Raw genomic sequence first — 27,576 nt, forward strand, 5'->3', positions numbered from 1 at the left:
AACTATTAAGTATAAAATTGAAATGAATTATTTACAATTTATAGCCTTTTGATTACTCAGTGAGGTCATTACATTTTTGAATCACGACTTCAAGCTGTAGGAAAGTGCAAAAATGATATTAAATTAATACGATCACTAAGAATAATAATATGAAAGATTTCAAATAGTAATATTAAAATACTGATATCTCTTTTGATCAGAATGCAAAAGGGATATCAGTTTTCATGGGGTTCGGGGGGTCTGGCGAGGTGGTATATGACTTTGGTGTAAAATCTAAAAAATAATTCCTTGGCCTAAACACCGATTTTAACTAAGGCTGATCTTTCTACAACAGCCAATCCCAACCAATCTGATCTAAGGAATTTATCGGTAACGCCTACACCCCTGACCACCTTGACCACGCCCCAGTTTGATAGCAAACTGCCTAGCAATTCCCAGTGAAATGCATTTTTTGACAACATGATAATTTCCAATTTCCCTTTTTACCTTTCCATAAAATATTTTGCACAATTAAAAAATGTGTCGTTCAGAAGATACTTGGTGACTTGTTAGCTAGGATGGATTTAATTTATCTCCTTGATTTTGAAATTGAAGCTATCATTTATCGAGAAAATGGGTTGTAAACCAAAGCATATCGTGCACCAAAGTAGTCTCTCGCTGTTTTCTATTATAAAAATTGTCTGGACATCGATATTTTAGAAAACAGCTGGTCTAAAACTTATTTAAAAAATCGTGTATTGACTTGGACTAAAACCTAAATAAGGACCACTAAATCTGTGCATACTCTAAGCTTCACCTATATACATGCAAACATATACATATATATTTACATCATAAGTTAGTATGTTTTAAAAACGTTTTGTCTGGAAAAATAAAAATGATAACGAGACGTAAGTGAAAATTGTATACGTCACCCACGAAGTAATTTAGAATGATTCCAATTTTATAAATTTATGCCCCATTGTATTGAATGGGATTTGATGTAAAAACAACATTGCTTGATCCTCTTTATATTCCTAATTACCAAAGCTGTTTAAATTATTTTAAGAAATTAACTTTTTGAAGTTTGCTCTCAGGAACTGACCGTAAATGACGAAGGAGATGGAGCAGTGAGTGGAAAATTGGCCTTTTGAAGTCAGGGTAGAAAGTGAATAAAAAATATCAGTGAAACGACCTGATGAACGACGAGTGATCTGGTGAAACGAATGATCAAAGTCAGAGCACGGCTGACTCAGATATCGAATTACAATTTAGCGGAATTTGAGGGAGGAAAACTGAAGAGCCCGTAGAAAAACCCTCGAATCAATGAAGACCTAACAAACTCTATTCACACGTGAAACCAAGTCCAGGAATCAAACCCGAGACCCCAGAGGTCGGAGGCTAGTAATACTACTACACCACCCTCACTTGCTTCCCACTTTATGCAAAGTAGAAACAACAGACTTAACATCAGAAGCCCCTTCACCGGGAAGTGATCTTCAAAGTAGTCAACAGTGCGCCTTTTACCCTTCTTTTTCCATCAGAGGTTTGTTTAAAGGGTTTTTAAAGCTACACGGGCTAGTGTAAAGACCAAACAACTGGGGATCAGACTATGGAACTCTTGGTTTGCTATCAGCATATTTAACAACCATGCTAAGAAAGTATATAAGGCCTTCAAGATTTTCATGCTTTATGACAAAGAATCTCCTCACCCACCCTTCTCTGGTACGTAATTTATGGCCAGTTCCTAAGGGCTCTCTGAAATAAATTCTACAAATTGTACCACTTGAAAACCTACGAGTAAAAAGGCATAGATAGCAAGTCTATGGGACAAGCTGACTCGCTGCTCGAATAGAACAGAATGAAAATTCTTTCCTCATGGTAAGAAATCTAATTAAGTCTTCCACTTGTCTCTTTAACTTGCTTATCACGAGAGTCACCCCTCAAAACAAGAAGTAAATGGTTTGTTCGAACCTCGAGATTAATTTACTTGTTTATCGCACCCATTTTTTAGAAATACGCGACCTGCACAATCCGGCAGTTACGTCGCGAAATTATGACAATGAGTATACGGCATTAACGAGGTACAGCAATGATAGAGTTGCGGGTTAGAGCTATAAAAACCTCGATATAGCATAAGATTACCTTAGACAAATTAAATAAAATATATTGGTTCAATATCAGCATTGTTTTCTACATCAAAGGCGCAAATCAGATAAGAGCTTCTGAAGGTCTTACTACTGTACAAGGTTGCGAAGGACATCTATGTAGGCGATGTTTCTTCGGTAAACGTTCTATTAGTTTGAGGATTTCACTAAACGAAGGTCGTGAATTTGGAACGTAAGCCCAGCATACGATAAGCGCTTCCTGTGATATAGAGAAGAGTAAAAAGAAACGTGAAAAGATACTCCATGAAGCAAGATTGGGAGACAGTTTCTTCATTTGATGCTGCTTCGTCTCCCTCTCGCTCTCTCAACCTTCTCTTTCCTTCTACTTCCCTCTCTCCCCTCTCTCTCCCTTCATTCTTCCCTCTCTCGTTCCTTCCTTCCGTTCATAAATCCTCATGAAGAGTAGAGAAAAAATATACTCTCTTACCTTAACCTCTGAGGGAAGATCAAAAGAGTTGAGCGATGGCTTGCAGCCTTTACCAACTTGGTAAATAATCGTTTCTGGAAACAGTTTCTTCCACGGCCAGGCACCGGCACACATTTCATACCAAACGGTCCTGCAAATAAACAACAACGCATCAGGAACAGAGTCAGCGTGTGTATGAATGGGATGACTTACAATTACTTATGTACCCAATGATTGGTCGACCAGTTGACTAATCATAAGGCAACTACTATTCTCCTATAACGTTTAAGCACAAACACCTTAGTCGGGATGAAAGATTATCCAGTCACTAGGCACCCCATTTTTATTACAGACAAAAAGCTTAAAAGCAATAAAGCTCCATTTGATTGGTCGACATATGAAGATGGCCAACCAATCACAATGCCGCTACAATGCCCCAATAACAATGTAAAATATGTATATCTTTGCGGGAGAAAATAGTAACGGGTTCTATAGACCCCTTGCATTGAATTCCTAGAGGAATTGTTCTGGGAGACAAAACAGTAGGGCCTCTTTTCTTATGCATAGAAAATCCATTATTTTTCCCCCCAGAACGATTCCTCGAGGGACCCAGTGCAAAGGGTCTATTGCTGACTTACCCAAATGCATAGACATCCGACTTGAATGTAAAGGTATTAAGATCAGGCGCATCTTGTGTAGTATTCAATGTTCGCATGATTTCTGGCGCCAAATAATAGAGCCACCCACGAGGAACCATTAGGCAGTTGGGCCTAAAGATAACAAATATCGGAAAAAACATGACATTGGGCTCCCTTTGGTGCGCAAAGGAAGTCAGGAAAATCTTTTCCTAATCCCCCCCAACCATCAAAAAAGGGATGAGCGCGCAATCGCCATTCTGAAGTTCTTGACGTCGGGGTTTTTAATTCTCGGGTTCCCTTGACGTCATTTCCTGTCTCGTGCGGAATGTTCATCAGCTGAATCAAATTTTCAGTGGCATTCATTGAGGCTGACAGCACACGGTGGTCAGTTTTGACAATCATTTGGATCAGATATTGAGATTCAAAAACTTTTATAAGCTGATTGATGGCAAGCATTTGGCATACCTTGCAGACTTGACAGTTAATCCCGCGACGCTGTACAAACCAAAATCTGTTATCACCGCTTTGCTGTTCAATTCTAAAAACACGTTTTTGGATCGCAGGTCGGTGTGAACGATTCCTCTGGCATGAAGGTACCCCATTCCCTAAAAAGAAGAATATGAGAAATAATTATACTATGAGCTACTGATTCCTATTAGACCAGAACGGTACCCTGTTACAGCCACTGAGCTAATCAACGTTCAAATAGAGATTTCCGATTTAGCGGATTATAGGCGGAATAGGCATATACTAACGGAATAGGTACATCGTGTAGCTGATGCGTTGTGAATTCAGTCAAACCGTTAAATAGGTGCCGTAAACTAAATCAAACTAACTTCTGAATCGTCTTTGTATTTATATAGGGTATTTTTTTTCCCGATTTCTCGTCAACGAGCATCCCTATCCTCTTTATCCTGAAGGACCTCTCAATCTCTGGGCCCCGAGCTTCACTGCATGTTAATCGTAGCTACCAAGAAATGAGTCTGACTTTCCACTTAATGACAAGAAAACTATTTTAATAATTTGTAGTCAGCTACAAGACAATAATACTGAATATTCCATTCTTCATCAGACAGATACAAAACGTAATTGCTACAATTAAGACAAATAAATATTCTAGTCTTCATCAGACAGATATCATGTTAGCATGTCATATATACGTACAAAACGTAACTGCCACAAAAGACAAATAAATATTCTAGTCTTCGTCAGAAGACACCAAACCATGAATAGTCCTCCAGCTTGCCAAAGCTTTCTTATGCTCTCGAGCAGCAGTTTGAGCTGACTCGAGAACACCAGGGATTGCATCCAGCAAGCGGTCAAGTCTATCCTCTCTCGTCACTTTTTGTCTTTTGCTAGACTTGTTCTCCGGCTTCACTGAAGTTCTTTTCCTAAGATAAAAACAACACATGAAAACCACGTTTTACAAGCCATATCTAAGAATTTGAGCACAAATTATTACAAAATATTAAATTATTATCAAATTACCTATCTTCCTCTTTCTCAAGTTCCCTTCTATTGTTGATCTTCTTGAGAATTTCTGTCGAGTCGTCATGCTGTAGGTTTTTGTCATCCACGTCAACCACATACTTCGTTTCCCTAGTATTAATAGCCTTACAAATTTCTGCAATTTCTTGTTTAGCACTTTCCTCGCTGCTAGATTGAGAAGACTCGTATTCATCATCAATTATTTTTGATGTTGATGGTGTTTCCCGCTGCGTTTTGTCTGTTGACGTGGTATCGTCATTCCTATAAGAATAATTTCATATTATTATCCTTTTAACTTACGGAAAGCACTTTGCACCTGTTTAATAATTGATTGTACCTTGTAAGTAGAGCGTTGTTGAGCAGTTTAGAAGCTCGTTTTCTTAGGCGCTCTTGTAAAGCCTTGCAAGCGGACTTATCCTCGACCAAATACTGGTCTCCTGCTTCCCCCATCACTTCTGCGTGTCGTCTCATGTAGCTCAACACGCTTTTCCACTCTCTCCCACATGTATTTACAGCCTGAAGAATGAGAATATCCTCCAGTTCTGTATAATTTCTTCTTGCTTTTCTTTGTTTTTTCACGTTTTCCATCGTGTTCAATGTTCTTGTACGAATGATGAAAAGAGTGCCTTGCTAGCAAACGTGCCCACGTGCGCTAAGTGTGAATGTTATCAACCTTCTTGTGTTTCCTAATTGTGTTTGTGTTTTGTTTCCTAATTATGTTAATAATAATGCATACATTCTAAGTGCACGCACGCTTTGACAAGTTGTAGCAAATTATTTGCATATCTTCGCCTTTGTAAAAGTTTATAGGTATTTATTAAGTTCAAAACAAGTAATGGATGTTCCTCCTTTCCCAACCTTTGTTGTGATGACGCTGTTGTCTGTGGTTACAGTTGTAAAACTTGTGCTCCAAAGATCACCACGCCTAGTTCCTCTATTTCCTACCCATGTTATAGGGAATCTGCTCATAGCACTTCTTATGCTGGTCTCTATAGTACCAACAGGGAGATTTAACCTCTTAGCCCGACTTCTTGGTAATCAGCTTCTTCACCGCCAAAACAATGGCATCGATATTTATCGTTTAGTACGGAGCTACCCACGCGTTTTTTGGTACATGACCGGGGAAACACCTGAATCCTTTGATGCTATTATACGAAGAATAGCCGTAGACGTTACTCTTCCAAGACATACACCTCGAGTACCAGCAACTAATAGACGAAGAGCTTGCAAACTTGACGTCACAAACAGAGTCCTCATGGTTGTTATGTGGCTAAGGCAATACCCGAAACTGTACGTCCTCGCATTCATCTTTAGAATAAGCAAAAGTACCGTTGCTGAAGAAATCTATCATATCGTTCCAATTCTGTTTGTCCGCTATCAAAATTTTATCACATGGCACTCTCTAAGGGTTTGGAGTAACTTTCTGGACACTCTGCCACATTTTTCAAACGCTGTAGGTATGATAGACGCCACGACACACAGAATTCAAAGACCATCTGGCCCAAGACAAGCAGAGTTTTATAGAGGCGACAAGAAATACCACTTTATAAGTACGCAAATAGTAATCGATGCAGACGGATTGATAGTACTACTTGTAGCTGGGTAAGTTTGTAGACTTGTCTAGGTTTAAGATAGTAATGAATGAATGGATGGATGGATGGATGGATGGATGGATGGATGGATGGATGGATGGATGGATGGATGGATGGATGGATGGGTGGATGGGTGGGTGGGTGGGTGGGTGGATGGATGGATGGATGGATGGATGGATGGATGGATGGATGGATGAGTGAATGAATGAATGATTATGATGGTCATAACGATATGATTTACCCTGACACATTTGTTTACTACTGAAAGATAAATGCATACATTTTTCAGTTTTCCGGGGCGTATGAACGATGCAGAAACATTCAGACGACTTCCTGCTATAGGACACAGGAGAATAAGAAATCTTCCACAACGAGCAAGGCTGCTTGCTGATGGGGGATATGCTAACCGCCCTCCTCTCATTACACCAAGACGTATTGCCCACAACAGAAGACAGCGAGATGCTAACAGGGCCCTGAGATCACTTCGTATCCGAGTGGAGCACACTATTGGTTCTCTTAAAGTATATTCGGCTTCCTCAGACATCTTTCGTCACATGAGACCGTTCCAACCCATCGTAGTAGCAACCTGTGGATTTCTTGCAAATCGAAGGAGACTAATTCTTAGAGGACTGTAGGAAAGAGAATATCAACTCGTTTCTTTACAGACTGATTTCCCCCTAACGATACAATTTGTGGAATATTCGAGAAACTTTGATAACGTTTCGTCAACCTCTTTCTTTCCAAAGACTTTGCTTACAAGTGTAACTTGGATTTTTCATTGTAGATTTGAGAACACTGAAGTATGAAGGCCGATTTACACGGTACAACGTTTGCTTACGAGTGTCGCATGCAATCTGCAAACGTTGTACCGTGTAAATCGGCCTTAACAATTTTAGTTGATATAATACATGTTCGTCAGCAAAAATAATTTGTTTATTTGTTTGTTGAGTATAGACTGATTGTGTACTCATATCAACAAACCATATTTTAGTTCAAAAAGGTCATATAAAACAGTACCAGTTCAGAATATTAAGTAAAAAAATAGTGCTCGTTAAGCAATAGAAAACAAAACATTTACTGAGTTAACCTATATTCTGAGTAGCATGAGTATCAGGCTCTCCGGGAGAGGGGAAAGAGAGAGCCGGCTTCCTTCCCTTCTCTCCCCCTCCCCCTCGGAAGACCTGATACTCAGGCTATATTCCGGGTGGATTAATGAGCGTGGAATATACTGTCGCTAATCCGCTAAATCGGAAATCTCTAATTGGAGTTTAGCATGTCAGGTCTCGTAGAGGGATTCCTATTAGACCAGAACAACGGTACCCTGTAACAGCCACTGGGCTGATCAAAGGTCAAATGGGAATTTAGCATGTTAGGTCTTGCAGAGGGATTCCTATTAGACCAGAACAACGGTACCCTGAAACAGCCTCTGGGCTGATCAAAGTCGGAGTACAGCTTACTCTCAGGTCAAATTGGAACTTAGCATGTCAGGTTTTGCAGAGGGATGAAAACCGGAGAACCACGAGAAAAACCCTCAAATCAAGGGCGACCTAACAAACTTACTCACATGTGATGCCGTGTCCAGGAATTGAACCTGAGACCGCAGATGTGAGAGGCGAGTGTACTGCCGGTACGTCAACCTTATACAACAAATATACTAGTCTTTCTTACACACCTGAGCAATCTGTGTCGTGATTTGAGCAATCTTAGTGAGAGGAAAATTATCCTTCCTGATATGCACATGCGTGTAGAGAGAGTTACCTCGACAAAGGCTGAGAAGAAAGATTGAAAAATATAGTTGCATTAATACGTGGGATACATGCAGAACACAATATAGTTCTTTTTGTCATTCAACGGTATACCGCTGTTTTTGATGATCACAGACTCATATATAAAGGTTTAGTCTCGTTTTGAAGTTAAGTTGTTCATAGGCATTTGAACACCTTTTTCTGTTGCTATAATTATAGATTTCTTCTAGTTGTGAATATAGCAATTACGTTTGTATGTTTGAATTTAGTAATGTATTCTTTTCCTACCGGCCCTATGTTAGATAACTATTGTAAATGTAAATGAAAACGTCTTATCCCTCTCGAAATAAAGTCTTCAAATGAAATCCAATCAAAGGCCATGGAATTTCAAAACACTGTTATCGTTGACGTTGTTTATTTTTCACATTACATGTGCGCTTGACTTTTATGAATGTTTTACTCTTAAACCAGGCTGAACCTGTAAAATACTAGTCTTTATTATTAGATAATGCGACTCCATTGTACTGCGAACTAGATAGCTGCAAGCTGCAGGCTGAAGTTTGGTTTTTCGCTACCGTCAATCCAAAATAATCAGTCTGTACATTTTATGTTCTTGACTGGAGGCAGTAAAAACCAATTTTACAACAAGCCGTGGAAATATTCGAGTTCGTAGAATATTGCGAAACGCAGGGAAATATCCAGTGTTATTCACGGATGAGAAAATGGACTACTGATCCATTGCTTTCACTGCTAATGAGTGACATACATACCTGGTAATAATAGCTAATTTAGGAGGATCCATACAGGCACCCATGAAAAGTACAGTGTTGTCATGACGAGTCTTGCGAAATGTTGTAACCTGTGGCGAAAAGTAAAATACATTACATGTTGCTCATAGCACCACTTTGTTCGCAGCAAATTTACAGTGTTGCGCGAGCAATTCTTGCACAATCTTGTTTCCTGCATTACCACATTTTTTTCTTCGTTCGTAGCAAACTTGCATTGTTCTGCAATCCTTGCGCAATCCTGATTTGTCACATTTTTCTTCGTTTCCGGAAAATTTGCGCAATTCTTTTGCAACCTTATTTCCTGCATTACCGCATATTTTTCTTCGTTGCAGCAAATTTGCAGTGTTGCGCAGTTCTTGTGCAATCTTATTTCCTGCATTACCACATCTTTTTCTTCGTTCGCAGAAAATTTGCGCAATACTTGCGCAATCTTATTTCCTGCATTACCGCATATTTTTCTTCATTTGCAGCAAATTTGCAGTGTTGCGTAGTTCTTGTGCAATCTTATTTCTTGCATTACTAAAACTTCTTCTTCGTTGGCAGTAAATTTGCACAGTTGCGCAATGATATTTCCTGCAATACCGCATCTTTTTCTTAGTTAACAGCACGTTCGTAGGGTCGCACCATTCTTGCGCAATCTTATCTTATTTCCTGCATTACATCTTTTTCTTAGTTTGTCAGCAAATTTTCATTGTCGCGCAATTCTTCGCAATTTTCAGTACTTCCTGCATAACTTTTTTCTTTGAACTTTTCTCTAAACTGACCTGAAATTTAAATGCATTGAGCTGCTCCTCGGTAGGATTATCAATCTCGATCATCTTTATCGCTACTTCACCATGCCATTTACCACGATACACTTTACCAAAGCGCCCAGACCCAAGCTCGTTATAAATTTCCAGCTCTTCAAATGGCACCACCCATTCTGACATCAGACTGCCTCGAGTCTATGAGAAAACAAGAGTAAAATACTTAGTTGAGAATAAAGATACATCAGTCAAGGTGATGGTACCGGCCTGATATTTAGCGACAACTTCCTCGATTTCCATTAGTCATTCTTTTCGTTATTTACTTTCTTTCAATGTTTTTTTTTTCGCCCATTCTATTTTTTATGCAATGTCTTTTTTTCTACATTGGCCTTCCGTTTCATACTTTACTTTCCGAGTTTTCACCATTTGTTTCTGCTTCTACGTTTTCCTTTTCTTCCCTCCTTTCCTTTCCTATTTTTTTTTTCTATTTCACTTTCCTATTTCTTTATTTCACTTTTCTCCCATTCCATTCCTATCTTTCACTTTCCGTTTTTCTAGAACTTCGTGTTCGTTATTCCTTTTTCATTCTTTCCTTTTCTTTTTTTCTTTTTTCCTTTCCTTTTTTGGGTATACTATCGCAGGAACGATAACTTGAAATGCACTCAAAACTACAACCATCAAAAACATCATTACTCCACATAAAAATAGGTATGGTACCAGCACCTTGAACTTCGCGATAAACAACTTCAAATTTAAGAATTACAATTTCAGTCAACGTCTCAAGTTTCTCTCCCAAACTGTTTATCTTCCGTTTGTGAGCAAAAATTTTGCAGAAATTCATTTTTTGATTTTAAATTAAAAAGATTTTAGGATATAACAAGTTCGATTCGTTTGTTTAAGGAAATCATAAATCACATCAGATTTTAAAATGATTTTAAGGTCTTTGTCTGTCGTTAGAAAGAGTATATTAGGCTGTGTTCACTTACGTGTAGATCCAACAACATGTAGGCCTTGCCGAATGCACGTGACGATGCCGCCTTTAGATTAACGAGTTGGTTAGTTGACTTATATACGTATTTAATAGGGTAGGTTAGGTGAACATTGAAAACAACAGCATATAAGGCATGGTGGACAAAACATGTTTGTACCCGAGCTATACCACAATGCACTCTGTTCGCTATCTCAGAAAAGGTCACACATGTGCTGTGTGCTGTTGTTTTCAAACAGATTAACAAATCAAGTTATAAATATTATGGAAGATAGTTGTTAGGTCATATGTGCCTCGTTAATGATTTAATATAATCATAATAACATTTACAACAATTTATACACAGAATAACTTAAAGTTTTAAGGGTTACATTTGAAAGCATTTTATTTGTTTATCCCAGTAACTTGAAGTCTCCCTTGAGGTAACAACCTACCCCCCCCCCCCCCCCCCCCCCCCACTAACGATGATGGCCCATTTAAAAGGCTCGCCCTTTGCGACAAACAGTCACGTGCTGATAAATCACTTTGATAACGAATCAATTCAGCCCAAGGTACCTTGTGGAAGGCTCTGCTGGATGGCAAACATACTTTAAATTGCTTCGTATCTTCAAATCGAAACTTTCTTATAAGAGAAGAAAGTATTTTGAAAAAAGGTTTGGGATATGACATTAGTAATCCAGCAAAAGTTATTTTAAATACGAGAAGTACGATTTTCTTCCGGTCTTTTTTTTTTTTTTTTTTTTTCGCAGCCCAGTAATAGTCACGTGATAATTTGCTACAAAAATCTACTATTTTAAGATCCAATTTCCCCGTATCATTTGTTAATATTCTAATATAATGTGGAAAGGTTGATGATGTATTTTGGTTGATCAAATAGATTTTAATCTCTACTCTATTTTATTGTAGCTTACTGCTTTAGTCCCACATATTTATCGTTCGATATGGTTTCGAGTAATTGAATTTTGGGGAAGGGCCCCGGCTGTGCCCGGCTAGGCCCTGGGAGTATGGAAAGGTTAAGACCGTCACACACAGACTACTACATAAATTTAAGCGTTTAGAAAAAATTTAAATCATAAAAAAAACTTATTTTTTTTCGATTATAAACGTTTTATAAAAAATCAAAATTTATAAACTTGAGATTTTTTACTCGAATATTTAAGCTTCTTTATCTTAATGCGAACTTAATTAATTTATATAGGATGTTTAACAACGATATTTTAGCTGTTATTGCATCTGTTTGCTTCCAGAATATGATTACGATGAGAAATTTAGATAAACGATAACGAATAAATGGAGAACGTGAACGATGACGTCATTGACCGCTGACCAAGAATTTTTCGCGATAATTACCAAGTCCGAATGGGTGCCGAAACAAGGTTTTATGTCGTTCGGAAATATGTCGATCGAGTTGCTAGAGAACTTACCACCCTTCGGCCCCATGTTCGGCTCTCGGGGTCCACATCTGAGATCTGTATATCAAGATCATCAACCCCTGGAACATCTCCGCCTGAAAGCGTCTAAGTAAGGATCCAGTTTGTTAGTCAAGCCATGTTCTCTGATGATCTATGCTCGTCAGGATTTTGGTGGATGGTGATTTGGGTTACTTAGATACACCTATTTCAAGAAACGCTGTCATCGACAAAGGCGATAGGCGACAGGCGATAGGCGAAAAGCGATAGGAGATTCAAGAATAGCTGGAATGGCTTGTGTTTCTGCTCCTTATTCTCGTCAAGAACATGGACCTTAGTGTTGAGACTGATTCAATGTTCTTTGTATTCAACGAAACCATTTCCATGTCGGAATGACCTATCGCCTATCGCCTTTGGCGATGACAACGTTTATTGAAATAAGTGTATACTTACCATGAACTTTGGACTATAATATCTATGTTCAATCTACATGGTCTAAGGACCAGTATTACCCACGTTTAGAAAAGGGATATAGAGAGAAAGAGAGATGGAGATATAGAAGAGTGGACTCAAGAAAAAGAAAGAGAGATGGAGAGATAGAAGAGTGAGAAGAAAGCGAGAAGGAAGGAAGAGAAAGAAAGAAATGAGTGGGAGAACGAACAAACGAATGAATGGAATGTGTGAGTGAAGAATACACACAAAGTGAAAGAAAGACTGTTATTTTAGCTGAAGACCAAAAACTTCAAAACAGAACACACACACACAATAAGTAAAAAATCCGAGAAAAAGTAGAAACGAATGATTAACCACACTTCATTATCACCGAAAACTTATACGCTTTGTACTTATATCCTTTCTTATCTAAAGAGTACAGTTAAACTTTACAATGATACCATGCAAACGAAAACAGGACAAGACAGATTATCTGACAGAATAAACTGTTAATTCAAGCAGTTATTTAAAGCGTGTTCGTAAAGTAGCTGAGTTGTAGAGTGGATTTAATCTTACTTAAAGAGAGCTGAGTTATTAGTACTTATTGATTTATTAGAGATTATTACTTTTATTATCTATCTGTGAGTAAGGCCTTATTGTCTTTCGGTGGGGGGGATGGGAGGGATTTAGTGGGATAAGCAGCCTAAGCATCGTAAGTAAAGGACCTCATGCCAAATCCTCTTGCTTGTTATTTACAACAACAAAAAGGCAGAGATAAGACTAAAAGACCATGCAAAACATCAACGTCAAAACAATCAAATCCTTTCCACATTATAATTAGGACGCTACAGTAAACGTAAAACACATGACACTATATTATACAGCTAGAAGTTAAAGACTACTAGAATGCTGGAATAAGGTTTTGGTGGAAGGCAATCAAGGCGTTTCCATGACATACCATAGGCACGCGCCCTTGAAAATTTATCGAAACACTTTGATGTTCACCAAGACCTTATTTTAAAATTGTACGATTTTGAGCTTTCCATTCCCCATGTTAATCTGATAATGATACCACAGAGTGGCTCTTCTTCCACTGTAATTCCAATTGGAATTTAGATGTTGATTTTTACGGAGGGAGGAAAGCCAGAGAACCCGGAAAACCCTCTAAGCACATATCTTATCATTAAATCCCCACTTCTGTTTTTTCCCGTTTACCCAAATCCTTTCCTTCCTTCCATCTATTTATTCCATCTATTCTAGTACCAAGGCTATAATTCTTTCCATCTATTCTATCTTACAGAAACCATGTTTATCCAAACTCACCCTTCCCTACCTTACCCTTCCATGTATCTATCCCTCCCCCCCCCCCCCCCCCCAACTTTTTCTACTTTGTATCCATCCTAACCTCATAACTCTCCCTTCTCTAGTGATCAACCATCTCATTCTATCCCATCCCATTCTATTCTATTCTATCCCATCCCATCCCATTTTTTCATTTCCCTTTATTCTTCCTTACAAACGAAATTTGACTGAATAGAAAAGAGAGAAGGAAAGTCTACTCACAGATTCATCGCTTTTGGTCGTGTTGCTGCTTTGTCTAGATTTGGTGCTTTCTGTTCTAGTGAGTGTTCCTGTCGAGTCTACGAGGTCACTACTGCAACTGGAAACAATAACAAAAAAACTTTTTGTTCAAAGGATTTCAGGAGTATTAATATTGATATGAAATCCGTTTTCATATTCACAGATCAGAAAACCTTTAAAATTATATCGATACCTTGAAACAATCTCTGGGCTGATTTAAATCAGGGCATGGCTAACTCACAGATTGAACCCTGAAACAACCTCTGAGCCTATCTAAGTCAGGGCATGGCTAACTCACAGATTGAACCCTGAAACAACCTCTGAGCCTATCTAAGTCAGGGTATGGCTAACTCACAGATTGAACCCTGAAACAACCTCTGAGCCTATCTAAGTCAGGGCATGGCTAACACACAGATTGAACCCTGAAACAACCTCTGGGCTGATCTAAGTCAGGCCATGGCTAACACACAGATTGAACCCTGAAACAACCTCTGGGCTGATCTAAGTCAGGCCATGGCTAACTCACAGATTGAACCCTGAAGCAACCTCTGGGCTGATATAAGTCAGGGCATGGCTAACACACAGATTGAACCCTGAAACAACCTCTGGGCTGATCTAAGTCAGGCCATGGCTAACACACAGATTGAACCCAGAAACAACCTCTGGGCTGATCTAAGTCAGGGCATGGCTAACTCACAGATTGAACCCTGAAACAATCTCTGGGCTAATCTAAGTCAAGGCATGGCTAACTCACAGATAAAATTGGAATTTAGCTTGCAGGTTTGCGGAGCTGACAGAAAACCAGAGATAAACCCTGGAATCAAGGAAGAGATCCCGCCCAACTAGGTCTAGTCACGTGATACTGAGTCCATGAATCGAACCCCAGACCCAAGAGGCGATGCAATGCTACAACACCTTTTTGATTGACGGCACCCAAAAAGGTTTTAGGCTGCGTAGGTGGCGTTATTATGATAATGAGTGTAATAAGACGTTTTCATGATGGCGTCATTTGATTTCCACTACCATAATGCTTCGCCAATTTTCTTTTTACTGTTATTCAAACTTGCATTCCCTCATGAGAATAGTAAGACAATTGGTGCTAATTAACTGAACAAAAGAAAGTATGCAAGGGAGTCTTGTAGTAGAGGTCAATGACGCCATCATGCAAACGTCTTATTTGAAAAAGTAATGAGACAAAGCATGCTTCATTAGATGGCTTACTTTGACATAGATGTCGTACTTGACCCGTCTGAAAACCGAACAAAAAAACAATAAGAATTACGCAAGCAAGAGAATGTAGGAACTCTCGAAAATACAGTATCTATAGAGATATAGAACGTTTTCGTATGAGTGAGAAACGATACGTCAAATTCGTAGCCGTGCCGTATCTTACCGCAACCGTGACAATGCGTTGTGATTGGATGAATTACAGGAAGACAATGGTAAGCCATTTAAGTGTTACAGTATGTGGTGCCGTGTACGTGCTGTAAGTCAGTACCGTATAATATTTATGGGAATATGTTATTTATGGAAAGCCAATTCAATGTTACGGCATGTCGTACCGTGTACGTGATGTAAGTCAGTACCGTACGTTTCCCAATCATTCGATAACCATTCTTATGGGAAGCCATTTCAATGTTACGGCATATCGTACCGTGTACGTGATGTAAGTCAGTACCGTACGTTTCCCAATCATTCGATAACCATTCTTATGGGAAGCCATTTCAATGTTACGGCATATCGTACCGTGTACGTGATGTAAGTCAGTACCGTACGTTTCCCAATCATTCGATAACCATTCTTATGGGAAGCCATTTCAATGTTACGGCATATCGTACCGTGTACGTGCTGTAAGTCAGTACCGTACGTTTCCCATTCACACGAGAACCACTCTATTAGCAGGAAAGATGTGATTAAAAAAAAAACAGCTTTCCTGTTTGTGTTCTTGAGATTCAAACGACGTCAAAACCAACTTGAAATTCTAATCTCTGAGCCTTTTTTATATCGTAAATAGCTAATCTCGTCGTTATCTCTATTGGTACTGTAGGCCAGCTTACGTAAATAACATACCACTCAAATGGCTTCCGTTCAATAAATCACAGAGCAGCCAATCAAAACAAGGGGAAAACAAATCCGTCGTCTTTGACTGCTACAGTGTACTATCACTATACACTAGTATTGACCACTCTTAAAACTCCAGTGTATGCGGGCTTAGCCTAACATCCGAGGTCGGTTAACAAAAGCAAAAATTAGAATAATAAAACAACTCCTGGATTAATCCCACATGCAGGGAGTTTTAAGAGTCGTCAGTACACCTATAGTAGCATAGCCAATCAGAATGCAGGATTTGTAATAGTTCACTAGTTTGTTTAATATACTAAATAGTGAATAGCTCTCTACCAGTGGGATCGCACCAACAGACCTATTGTGGAATAGCCAATCAGAATGCAGGATTTGTAATAGTTCACTAGTTTGTTTAATATACTAAATAGTGAATAGCTCTCTACCAGTGGGATAGCACCAACAGACCTATTGTAGAATAGCCAATCAGAATGCAAAATTTCGCTTAATAATTTAAGCTACCTTACGTTTTCATACTTACATCTATTTGGATAACAAAAGTTCAATTGACTCGGAAAACCATCCAATTCCTCAGAGGGGGATGGAGGGTTGGGCGTGTACTCAGCCCTCCCCCCTGTGGACCAAACAGGAGACGAAGGAGGCGATGACGCTGATGACGTAGATCCCGAATCAACGCTACCATGATCATGAGCGTGGTTGTAATTATTGTTGTAATGGCCGCCCTGTTTATTGTCCACGCTGTATAGATCTCCATAGCTTCGGTTCTGGATTCGGTTCTGATTGCCTCGGACCATTTCTCCGACCTGATGCGCGATACATGATGGCTCCGAGTTGGTTCTCTTGAACTGGGACTTGATGATTGGTAGCGAACGGTATTCGAAGCCTGCAATACGTGAAGATAACGAGGATAAGAATGACAGGAATATAAATACTGTGGTATAAAAGAAATACCACTTTTTTTCAACAGACAACAGTCACGAAAGGAAATCGTAGTAGATTACCGTCAACCAAACAAATCGCTAGAGTAGGTTTCAAAAGTACCTTTAATTAAGTACTCCGGCCTATGATTTACCGAAGAAAAGAGATAATACTCAAGAGAGTGAATACAAAACTAGAGCTGATGTTACGAGGACCAAATGCGAAGTACTCTACATCTATCACGCAGAGAGTAGTTGCTCAGTCTCCCGAAGTAAAGGCTCATAACCACTGCGCTCGTTTAGTTCAAATAAAAATTACACGTTTTCAATTTGTGATGATGAATTTTCGCTTAACGGCACTGCCAAGAAAACTAAAACTGTTGGTTAAAATGCCACTAGGAAAAAATTTCCGGTCTTGGAAACACATTGCCAATTCTTTATTTAAATTTAAAGTTGTATAGCGCAATAAATTTAAAACTCGATGCGCCATCGAGCGAAAGATAGACGTTTCAAGTCCCTGACTAAGACTTGTTTAATCAATAAAATAAAATCACTTCAGGTACCTCGCCGAATAGTTTGAATGAAGTAGTCCTGGAAATCCTTGGGTAACCCACACGACGGAGGTGCCAGTTTAGCACATTTTTTGTGACATTTATATCTGAAAACGGAACATAAAAAGGGAATTTAGTAAAAACTTTCAACATGTTGCTGCTATTGCTAAGCCATTGTTGGTGAATTAAGGGTGGCGTAGTGGTACACACTCGCTTCTCAGCTCTAAGGTCTCGGGTTTAACTCCCAGACTCGGTGTCACATGCGAGTAGAGTGGGCGGATTCATGGGAGGTATGCAAATCCACACCCCTCCCTGGTTTGACTTTGAGCCCGTACTTTGAAGATAACCAATACAAAATGGTGTTCTTTTTCTCTTTGATTCTAAGGAGTTCACCAGTGCACAGCACCCCTCCCTGAACAAAATCCTGGATCTGCCCCTGGGGGATAGTGTTATTAAGTACACAAATCACTTACTTGCAGGCTTTGCACTTCACTCCACTCAGCAAGAGCTTGTGACAATAATCACAAGACCGACTCACCATGAACTTTTTCTGAGAAAATCTATAAAAAAAACATGTTATAACAAAGGAGCTTTTTGAGTATGACAAACATAGTTATGTTATTAGAGCTCATTTTTTACATGCATGGGTGGGGTGGAGGCTGGTGGGGAGGGGGGTGGGCTTTTGTGATTGTAAGTAAAAAATGTATGATCCCTTCAAAACCTGAATTCTTTTACATGGCCACCTATTAAAACAGGATCAATTTTTTAGGGGGTGGGCCCCCTTTAATGCCATATTTTTTGCTTGCCCCCCCCCCCCCCCCAAAAAAAATCCTACCAAATTTTAATGTATAGCACACTGGGTGTTGATTATTTACAAAACATTTCTCAAGACTTCCTTACATGTGTTTTATCTTGTGTCCCATGACATGTCTTGTGGGAGTCTTGGGAGAACTTGATCCATAGGAACCTTGAATGAAACAACACTGAATCAGAACCATTGATATATGGATGAATTGAAATGTCCACATGAGGGGAATACAAAAGTTTTAAAAAGGCAGTAAATACAGTGACCGCGGATCCAGGGGGGACTTTTTCCCTTTTTCCCTACCAGCCTCTTATATTTTCCAATCTTAGCTATTTTTTCCATAGTAGTCTCAATCTTAGCCCCCCCCCCCCCCCCCCCACTTTTAGGTTGCTTTGCGGCCCCTGAAATATATCAAATAGATCTTACAAACTAACTTGAGTTATCCAGTGAATTCAATTTGACAAGAGGAATTCAAATCGACGAGAGGAAATCAAGTTGAAAAAAGGAGAGGAGAGGAGAGAATATTTCCAGTACTTACAAGAACTCCTTTGATTTTCTGAGTCAGAGTCTGACTGTAGTGACAGCTGATCACCACTAACACTCTTTGGTATTTCTATTGACAGGGGGACTACAGGTGACAACTTTTTGCCTCGGCATTTGCCTACTGTTGAACTGCCTTTGTCGATGAAAACCTTGTTATCTGGAAGAGGAAACCAAAAATTTGTATACTGTAACAAACAGAAAGCTAGATAAAGAACTGAAATCCCCAAACACATATATTTTCGGTTATGATAATAATCATCAACACTAAAAAAGTCCTTTTTTCACGAGAGTAGCACTTAATAGCCAGTAGCTAACAAACCTGTGGCCCTCATTCCATGATCGAATTGGAATTTAGGAGTTGATTTTTGTGGAGGGAGGAAAACCCGAGAGCCCAGAAAACCCTCGAAGCACAGGAGAGAACCAACAAACAACTCTACTCATATACAACACCGAACCCGGCAGGACTTGAACTCAGGTCGCATTGATGAGAAGCGAGCACTCACACTGTTACGCCACCCGTGCTTCCCAAAATATATCAATATCAGCATTATATCAGATTATATGGTAACAGGCCTTCTTTTACTCCATGCTTACTCCTATTCCTATGTCAGACCATGTGTCATTCCCAAGAGTATCAATTCTTGGTTTAATGACTGGACATGATCATGAGAAGACACAAATATGATATGGATACAACCCATCTTATTCTCAAGGGAATGGCACATGGTCTGAAATGGGGAAAACATTAAGCCAAACGTTAGGTCTAGATCTATTGAACCATCAAACCAACTTTAATTTGCTTACCAATGTTGACTTCATCTGATTTGCTTCTCTTCAGCGGGCTTGAAGCATGACTTTGGAATATGATAGGGACTTTAGGTCTGGATTGATGTTTGGGACTAGGGGCAACATCAGATATATCACTGGCTGAGAGTCTTGATGCATCAGTATCTGCATCTGAGCTTGGCGGCGATGGTGGTAAGGCATCATCAGATTCGAATGTTGCTGATGAGCGTGATGACCGTGCTGATGTAGAGGTTACTTTGTTTTTCCCTGTTTCCCATGAATCCCAGTAGATATCCGATGTACTGTCTTTGTGTCCTTGTTTTTGTCTTTCTGCAAGTTGAATTGATATGTTAATCATATTATTAAATAGCTGTTAGAAATTTTATGTTCTGATTGGTTGAGAGCATTATGTACATTATGATAGCACACAGCACACTTTCTATTTCATTATTCCAAGAAATGGTTAATCTAATTTGTATTTTATGAAACAAAATAAAAACTTGCTTGCTGTACTGTGCTGTGCGGTGCTGTGCTGTGCGGTGCTGAGCTGTGCTGTGCTGTGTAAAGTCATAAAGCACTCAGCAATTGGCAGAAGACTCAAGTAGTGTTGAGAAGCACTCAGCTATCTCCCCCAAACAGCCCCACAATACACTGCAATGCTAACTCAACCCAAGTTTTTTCCTCAAACTCAGAATGGCTAATATGGAGTGCAGCATACACATTCTACTGAGAGGGGGTGGGTGGAACTAAGATACCCTCATAACACGTTTTGTTGTTGCACTAGATCATTGATATTAAATCAGAAAGGAACTAATCTGAAGTGATTTTTCAGCAATAGAAAAAGTGATCCAGCTAGAGATATTTCTACCAGTGGCTAAATGGAGCAATATAATCTGTTTTTTGTTGATATGACAACACACCTGTATAAGCATGGAGATGCTGCAAAGCTGACAGCAGTCTTCTGCTTTCGTCTTCTCCCGTAATGTATCCATCAAGTATACTATTCACTTTATCACTTGCAAGGGACAACAATCCTTCTACTGAGCCACATTTCTTCGTAAGTTGCTGAAATTGAAAGAAGCACTTTTGTTATTATTCTTTTTTTTTTATTGATTCAAATGTTATCGATACATTGAAATAACCTCTCATCTAATCTAATCAAAGACAAGGCATATATTTAATAAATATTATTATATTATTTTTTCCTTTTTTTTTTTTTTTTTGTTAAATCCTGTTGCATGCAGGTTTATTTTTGACCAAAAATAAATAAATAAACTAAGGACATTTTACTTCTCTCTATTTATATATAAAGAAAACCTTCAGTGACCTTGGTTGTTTCAAACAAACTGTCCTAGAAAAATTAAATTGCCAAACAAAGCCAATGGCTTATTTAAAGAATGATTTAAAAGTCATAGAGTAAATGTTCAGTATTCATGAATAAATTAGTCAGATTGCTCAGCGGTTGTGTAAAAATTTATCTTGATAAAAGTACAATCTACATCTACTGATCCCAGACATTTAAGGGCTTATAAAGCAAAACAGAGCTCTAAATGCCTGCAAGCTACTTTTAAACCACTGATAAACATCAACTAAAATAACTTCCTGCAGGGTAAAGTCTAAGGGGCATCTGTATATCATGTCAATAAACTGATTATTGATATGACAGAGGGTCCTGATAGGCATCGAGTCAGATTAATAAATTATTCAAAACAAAAAAACTAGAGATATAACTTGTTCTTTAAAGGTATATATAATTGTATGTTACACTATATAATAGTTCCATTCTATATATTTTTCAATTTGAATAATCACATTATTAAAAAAACAAAGGAACTATCAAGAAAATAAACAAACACATGAGAAAAATTAAATTAAATCTGAGTCCCTAAACTTAAAATTAGTGGGTCAGGAAACAAGCTAGATATACCACAGATCTAGAGGTGAGAGTCGAGTGGACCTAACTTCCAACCTTGCTTCTAAACAAAACGCAGGTACCCAAATTCTACATCATGGTGAGAAGTGAGTGTACTACTAGCCTATGTAGTATATATATACCATGGTATATGCAATTGGTTCAATATAACAATAGGATAATATAACTTATATCACTGAGTAATTACTCAATAATATGACTGTTATTAAAAGGAAATTTGGTGTCAATAGAACAGGTGCATGTTACGTCATTGCTGACATCTTTGTTGATGATAACAAAGCATTCCTCATTAGCTTCTCTTGTTAGATCAACCAAGATGGAGACTGTTTTGTTATTCATATCTCAAGAGATTTTGAGTCACATATGGTAACACACACTGTATTGATGAAATCATATCAAGGCTAGACTAGCCTCAAATTGATAACCATTTTTTCCAATCTGCATATAGAAGATGGAACTTAAAACAAAACATATAGTTTTTGAAGATTCTAAAAATAACCACTAATAATCACTGCAGACCTGAAATACGACATGAATATACCTAACATATTTTTAGCAATAATATGGGATATTACATTCCATTATAACATGTTGAGTGATTGACTTAAAAATAAATATAGCAATGCATGTTTTTTTGGCTACATTTAGTAAAATTTTTAAAATTTTGTTGATTTCTTGGTCTGTCTCTCCCTCCACAAAAACTACTATAATAAATTCCAATTCAATCTGTGAATTTAGTCATATACCCTGGCTTAGAAAAGCCCAGAGGTTGTTTCAAAGTATCAATAAAAATTGTATTTATGCAATTTGCATGGTATAACTATATGAGGTATAGTGAAAGGTATAATATTTGCACCTACAGGAAGTGTTTAATACAATTCTGCTCTTTGTTGGCATCAAAGACTGGTATGGAGATCATGAACAAAGCACTTATACCTCTGTCAATAATCATATATAACCATTTAATCCATGAATATTGACTTCGAGGTCAATAGTTAAAGATTTCCTGGTCAGTCTCAAATCATTCCTTTATATATTTATATTCATATCTAAAAAATCCCAAGGTGTTGTTTAGATTAAATATATCTCATAAATTATAATATTCTCCCAAATGTCTATCAAAATATTTTTTGCGCTTTCATTTTTTTCGTTTATTAGGCAATAATGTAGATACTTAGAAAGAAACTTCTGGGTCTTTGTAGATATGCCAATAGATATCTTGTCTGTTATTTCAACTTCGAAATGAGTAATTCCTTTTTCGAAACGTTTGCTAGATCTTTTCAAAAGATAATACTATTTACATCTAAAGCCTGGATGTTCAGACCTGTCTGTTCTGTCATTCAAAGCAAAAACATTTTTTTCCGACAAGACAACACAATTGAGAACAATATTCACACAAGATCTTCATAATTCTTGAAACACTTGAATGAATCGAACACAATATATTGATATTGTCCAACCGTAAATTCCCGTAAAACGAAGAATCCTGCTACCTTGAAACTACGAGGAAAACCCAGTAGATTAAGCACTAAAAAAATAATATTTCCTATCGCGATCGCCGGGGTATTTTTAAAATTATTGTCGAGTTCGACATGCAATCATAGTAAAGCGATGCCGAATCGCGTTGAGTCTATAATAAACTAATCCGCATATTATTCCAATTAAGAGGAAGCGTATAATTTACGTACTGAAAAGTTTAGCTATAAAAGCTTACCTCTATGGCATTTCGGTTGATTCCTACGACTTGTAGCCACTGTACTAAGCTTGGATACTTCTTTACTTCTTGTAAATTAACGCCATCTTTCTTTATAGTTTGTTTAGCTACCAACATTCGTGAGAACAGCTTTACTAATTTCCCCTGAAAAAAATAAAAATATTCACTCGTTGGAACGTAAAGTGTCTTCTGTAGCATTTATATTTTATGCTGGGTTTTAAAACGTTCGAAGAATCAAATGAAGAGGCATAATATCTGGAGGAATTACGTGGTTTTAAAAAGAATAAAGAACTTATTTTCTAGACACGAAACCAGTTGATTCTTTGTGATTTTCACACTCAGGTTAAAATGCGTCAAAAATGTGTAAATTATAGGAAAAATTTCTTCCAAAGCTAGTCAAGAGGTGTTGAAGTTCGAATAACTTGTATGATCCTCGTAAGAAATAGTAATTTTTGAAGAGAATCTAGGTTGAATAAGGAGTTTTGAAAGCGTTCAGGAATGAAGAGATGATAAATGCATAAACATACACACAGTGCTTAGTAACAAGCCAGGATCTCTAATCCCTTGAAGTATGTCAGTCGTTTGTCAGAATAAAAGTGAAAAAACGACTCCACATGCTTCGGAATACAACAACAAACGAAAAAAAGATAAAAGAAAACTTCAATTCAGTCACGATTTGTCAAGGGCATGATAAAACCACAGGGTTGGTTTGGCGAGGAATAATCTCACGCAAGCCAGTCAGAGTATCGTCTCGCTGCTCGACTAAGTCGTCTTGGATTCTACACAAACCATCTCATACCTCAACAGTCCGTATTTCTTGCTGAATAAGGTTGGTGTCGGTGGCTCCCTCATTGCGTAGACTATTGAGCTTGGAGGCAGATATATCAATCATTTGCTGCACCATTTGAAGTTGATTCAGCAGATCATTCATTCCTTCAGACATGATCTCCGTCGATTTTGCACCCTTAAGCTTGAAAAACACAAAGTATTCCAATTACAAATCAGGCATTAGCTGGGTTTTTTTCTATGGGTTATATTTTCTGGACATTTTTCGGATCTATGTGACGTCTTCCATAACGACTCCATTCGAACATTACTTTTGGGTTGCAACTTCCCTTCCTTACACTGGAGGAATGGGACCGAGCACGTGACCTACGAGACCCGAAAAAGAAACCGTTCCCCGCGGGTCGGACAGAACTTCCCTCCCTACCCGCCCTTAAAATTAACACCTTAAAAATTTCGATAATCAAATATTCTACTTAAGAGTTTGATTCTCAAGTGAAGCTCGTTTATACAGCTTTTAAAAAAAAGTTTGGTGAAGCGTTTACTGCATGTTGAATACTGCTTGCTGTTGACCAAACTTGAAATATATTATATTTTATATGTAAATAATGTCAGAGCAGAAGAAATTAACATACCGGGGGAAAAGTGCAGACAAATTTCGGTAAAATCTCATATTTTTTGACCTCATTTCGCCGATTTGAATTCATATTGCCCATAATGCATTTCGGACTTGGTATTCAACATGCAACATAGCCTTCACCAACTCAATATACGCGGTCGAGTCAGCGCAGAAGAAAATATACCGGAAAAACGTGCAGACAGTCTGGTAAAATTCCATATTTTGTGACCTTCCGCTTGGATTCACTTTGCCCATAATGCATTTCGGACTTAGTATGTTGTACGCCGACGAGTTCAGCGTACAAAAATATTCCCAGACTACCGGTGGTGTTTATCAACGCAATCTGCCGTACAAAGTCCAAGGTTATCTTTGTGAACTGGCGTTTTAATATAAATCAACAATTGATTCAAAACAAGATTATACACAGCCGTATTATTCAAACAAACCCTCTAGGGTTTAGTTTATCGCTGGACGGAAATTATCAATGAGTTTTGGGAAAAGGCACTTTGGAAAGCAAAACGAGCTCGAATCGGATTACTGATTTCAATCACAGTTTCTAGTGGAGAGAAGAAAAAAAAAGAATATGATAGAGCCGACCGGCCCTTCCTCTTCTGATGCCTTAGACAATTTGTGTTTATTTATCTTTTATGAAACTGTGGGCAATTTCAATACGAAACTCGATCAAATGAAATTTTTAATTTACAAGTGCTATGATCGTCCCACGTTTACCCGCCTACTTTGACGGAAAACATCAAAAAAGAGCGGAAAAAAGATGCGGAAAAGAAAAAGACGCATTAATGACCTCATTTACCACTTCCTTGCAGTGTTTCAGTTTTATTTTACCGAAAATTCAAATTTTGCACGGGTTGGAAAGTTCACAATTAATCTAAAGTGAAGGGAGGTCCAATTCGATTTTCAGGTGCGTCTGTCCTTCTAGTTTCCCTTATTTCATCCGTCTGTCCGTGTGAATCTCCGTAAAACCGTCCCTCCAACCGTCCGTCTGTCTGTCCGTCCGATGTTAGAGTACACGAACTAAATTTTCATTAAAATGATGGCAAGGAATGTTGGCTTAGGATATTTAACCAATTTGATAAAAGGGGAGTCGAATGGGTTCGTGTAGGAAGAAATATACGGTTCAAAGTCGAAAGTCGCCAGACAATTTCGAAAAACTTGGCGAAGTGTCAAGGAGAAAAAGTCAGATGCATGACGCCATCTTGAATTCAGAGAGGACACTGGGAACGAGGTTGCTATTCTTAGATCAAAACCCACTCTCCCGACTTTCTTTCTGACTCGCCTTTTTTGTGTATGGAGAACGACTAAAACAGAGGAAAAAGATACCAAGTGCATGATTTTTACGTTTTGCGATAAGGAGCTAGGACTGAGGCGCCTGTGTTGTCCTGGGTGTCCCGTTTATGCCCTGGGTGACAGAGCACTCCATGCAGCGTTTTTGGTACAAATTTAACTTGGAATTTTGTGTCGAAAGTGACACGGCTTTAAAGCGTCGTCGAAAGTGATGTGGTTAGACATACACTAAAAACTTAGACATTTAAAAAAGCTTAAAACAAAAAAATTATCAAAGTAAAAGGACCTATGAAAGATTTATTTTATGGGTTGACTAAAAATAGTAAGCCGTTATATAGAGAGAATTCGAAAGAGTTCTATTCAGGTGGACCCGAAAATTTTGCATGTTTTCAAACCACTCCGCTGCCTATCTACTACAGTAGTAAGCGAAACTTACAGCCAGGCGTAAAATAAGAGCAAGCCGGTGCAAGTGAGGCTTTGAACTGTATGATAACAAACGGCTGTATATACGTGCTGTAAACCTCAAGCGGCCAGCAAATCACCTGATATCAAATGCAAGTTCTCTTCGCAATACTACTGATGAAACGAGTTACATAAACACTACACGAATTTATGAAATGTGAATATTAAAATGAACTCGATATACTTTACCACGACTTCCTGAATGTCAAGGCTAGCGACACTGCTACAGTTCCTCATGCCGTAAGAACGACGACTCCTCCTTGGCCGTAGAACCAAGAGTTTTGCCAACATCTCTTAGCTAGCTTTAAAAACTCCCTCTGCCAAGACCTATTTTACGTACCTAAAAATTGAATTATTATTAAACTTTTAGATACTTCCTTTTGCATTAATTTTTCGTGTAAAAAGAGCATGCAATGTGCCGGCGAAAATGCATAATCATATTAGCTAGGTCAGGTGCAATTTTTTTCAATTCTCTATGACATTCATCATTCGATTGATCTTCAGTAAATTGTTGTTAAAGGCGCCGATAAAGCTCGTTTTTGACAGTTAGAAAATGGAATTGCTCCTATTGTTTCTAATCATTCTTATCAAAATGTCTAAAAGGCATTATTTTGTACTACTGTCGATTCCTTCAAAGAAAGAGGAAGTTGTCAGTCTAGTTCACGTACTTAGTACTTATCAAGATAAGGGAAGAAACTAAGTTTGGCTTTGATTTGACTTTAGATGGGAAATATTTCATGGAAATGATGAGAAATCTCATCTAGATCTATTACCACGAATACGGCATGGGTGATTTCTTCATGCGATTTCTATTGCCTTTTTTCCTTGCTGTTCAAGGCATTAAAGATACTTACCTATTACCAGTAAATCCCTCAGTTAACAGTTAGAAATATGAATTAAGGTCTGGTCGACGGCCACCTGGCTCTGGCTTTTCCGGCATCCTGTATCAACAATATTCAACTGAAATATCTTTTTTTCGCTGTTTAAATCAAAGAACGATAGCTCTATTCAAATTCTGGTGTTTTCTGAATAAATTAAACCTGTATTGAACTTGCCTCTAAGGTTGTCATAGCAACCTCTAAAGACGTTCACCATAGAAACAGTAATTAGTAAACTTTG

General features: G+C 38.2%; 2 protein-coding genes across 5 annotated transcripts; both read right to left on the reverse strand.

Annotated features, from left to right (window-relative positions):
- On the reverse strand, window positions 1–27,348 carry LOC116287265 (kinase suppressor of Ras 2). Of its 4 annotated transcripts, XM_089032237.1 has the most exons (22): window positions 27,312–27,348; window positions 26,647–26,797; window positions 24,091–24,261; window positions 23,292–23,435; window positions 20,565–20,709; window positions 19,663–19,974; window positions 18,854–19,015; window positions 18,411–18,477; window positions 17,984–18,070; window positions 17,523–17,617; window positions 16,563–16,925; window positions 15,182–15,209; window positions 13,943–14,039; window positions 11,966–12,055; window positions 10,537–10,587; window positions 9,569–9,748; window positions 8,787–8,875; window positions 7,944–8,040; window positions 3,657–3,796; window positions 3,192–3,323; window positions 2,575–2,704; window positions 1–2,346 (listed from the first exon to the last, which is right to left on the reverse strand). In XM_089032237.1, the coding sequence occupies exons 2-22, from the start codon at window positions 26,746–26,748 to the stop codon at window positions 2,191–2,193; spliced, it is 2,838 nt and encodes a 945-aa protein (XP_088888363.1). In that variant the 5' UTR covers window positions 26,749–26,797; window positions 27,312–27,348; the 3' UTR covers window positions 1–2,190. The 4 variants fall into 4 exon arrangements, with proteins under 4 accessions (XP_088888363.1, XP_088888361.1, XP_088888360.1 ...); XM_089032235.1 differs by lacking the exon at window positions 11,966–12,055 and having other exon boundaries at window positions 27,312–27,347; XM_089032234.1 differs by lacking the exon at window positions 10,537–10,587 and having other exon boundaries at window positions 11,963–12,055; window positions 27,312–27,347.
- Window positions 4,390–5,267, reverse strand: LOC148909800 (uncharacterized). The gene is made up of 3 exons (XM_089032238.1): window positions 5,017–5,267; window positions 4,680–4,940; window positions 4,390–4,582 (listed from the first exon to the last, which is right to left on the reverse strand). The coding sequence occupies exons 1-3, from the start codon at window positions 5,265–5,267 to the stop codon at window positions 4,390–4,392; spliced, it is 705 nt and encodes a 234-aa protein (XP_088888364.1).
- Window positions 27,349–27,576: the final 228 nt, after the last annotated feature.

The sequence above is a fragment of the Actinia tenebrosa genome, unplaced genomic scaffold (genome assembly GCF_029948245.1).
Source record: "Actinia tenebrosa isolate PJP-AT-01 unplaced genomic scaffold, QUT_ActTen_1.0 PGA_scaffold1__47_contigs__length_23844297, whole genome shotgun sequence".
Taxonomy (NCBI): Eukaryota; Metazoa; Cnidaria; class Anthozoa; order Actiniaria; family Actiniidae; genus Actinia; species Actinia tenebrosa.

What these genes read in the sequence shown, in the direction of transcription:
- LOC148909800 (XM_089032238.1), bottom strand. Translation starts at nt 5,267, where the DNA reads ATGGAAAACGTGAAAAAACAAAGAAAAGCAAGAAGAAATTATACAGAA. An exon ending in AACAACGCTCTACTTACAAG is followed by an intron (nt 4,941 to 5,016) that starts GTACAATCAATT and finishes TTATTCTTATAG; the next exon opens with GAATGACGATACCACGTCAA. An exon ending in CTTGAGAAAGAGGAAGATAG is followed by an intron (nt 4,583 to 4,679) that starts GTAATTTGATAA and finishes TTTTTATCTTAG; the next exon opens with GAAAAGAACTTCAGTGAAGC.
- LOC116287265 (XM_089032237.1), bottom strand. Translation starts at nt 26,748, where the DNA reads ATGTTGGCAAAACTCTTGGTTCTACGGCCAAGGAGGAGTCGTCGTTCT. An exon ending in GCATCTCCATGCTTATACAG is followed by an intron (nt 19,975 to 20,564) that starts GTGTGTTGTCAT and finishes TTCAACTTGCAG; the next exon opens with AAAGACAAAAACAAGGACAC. An exon ending in ATCTTCCCTCAGAGGTTAAG is followed by an intron (nt 2,347 to 2,574) that starts GTAAGAGAGTAT and finishes TCTATATCACAG; the next exon opens with GAAGCGCTTATCGTATGCTG.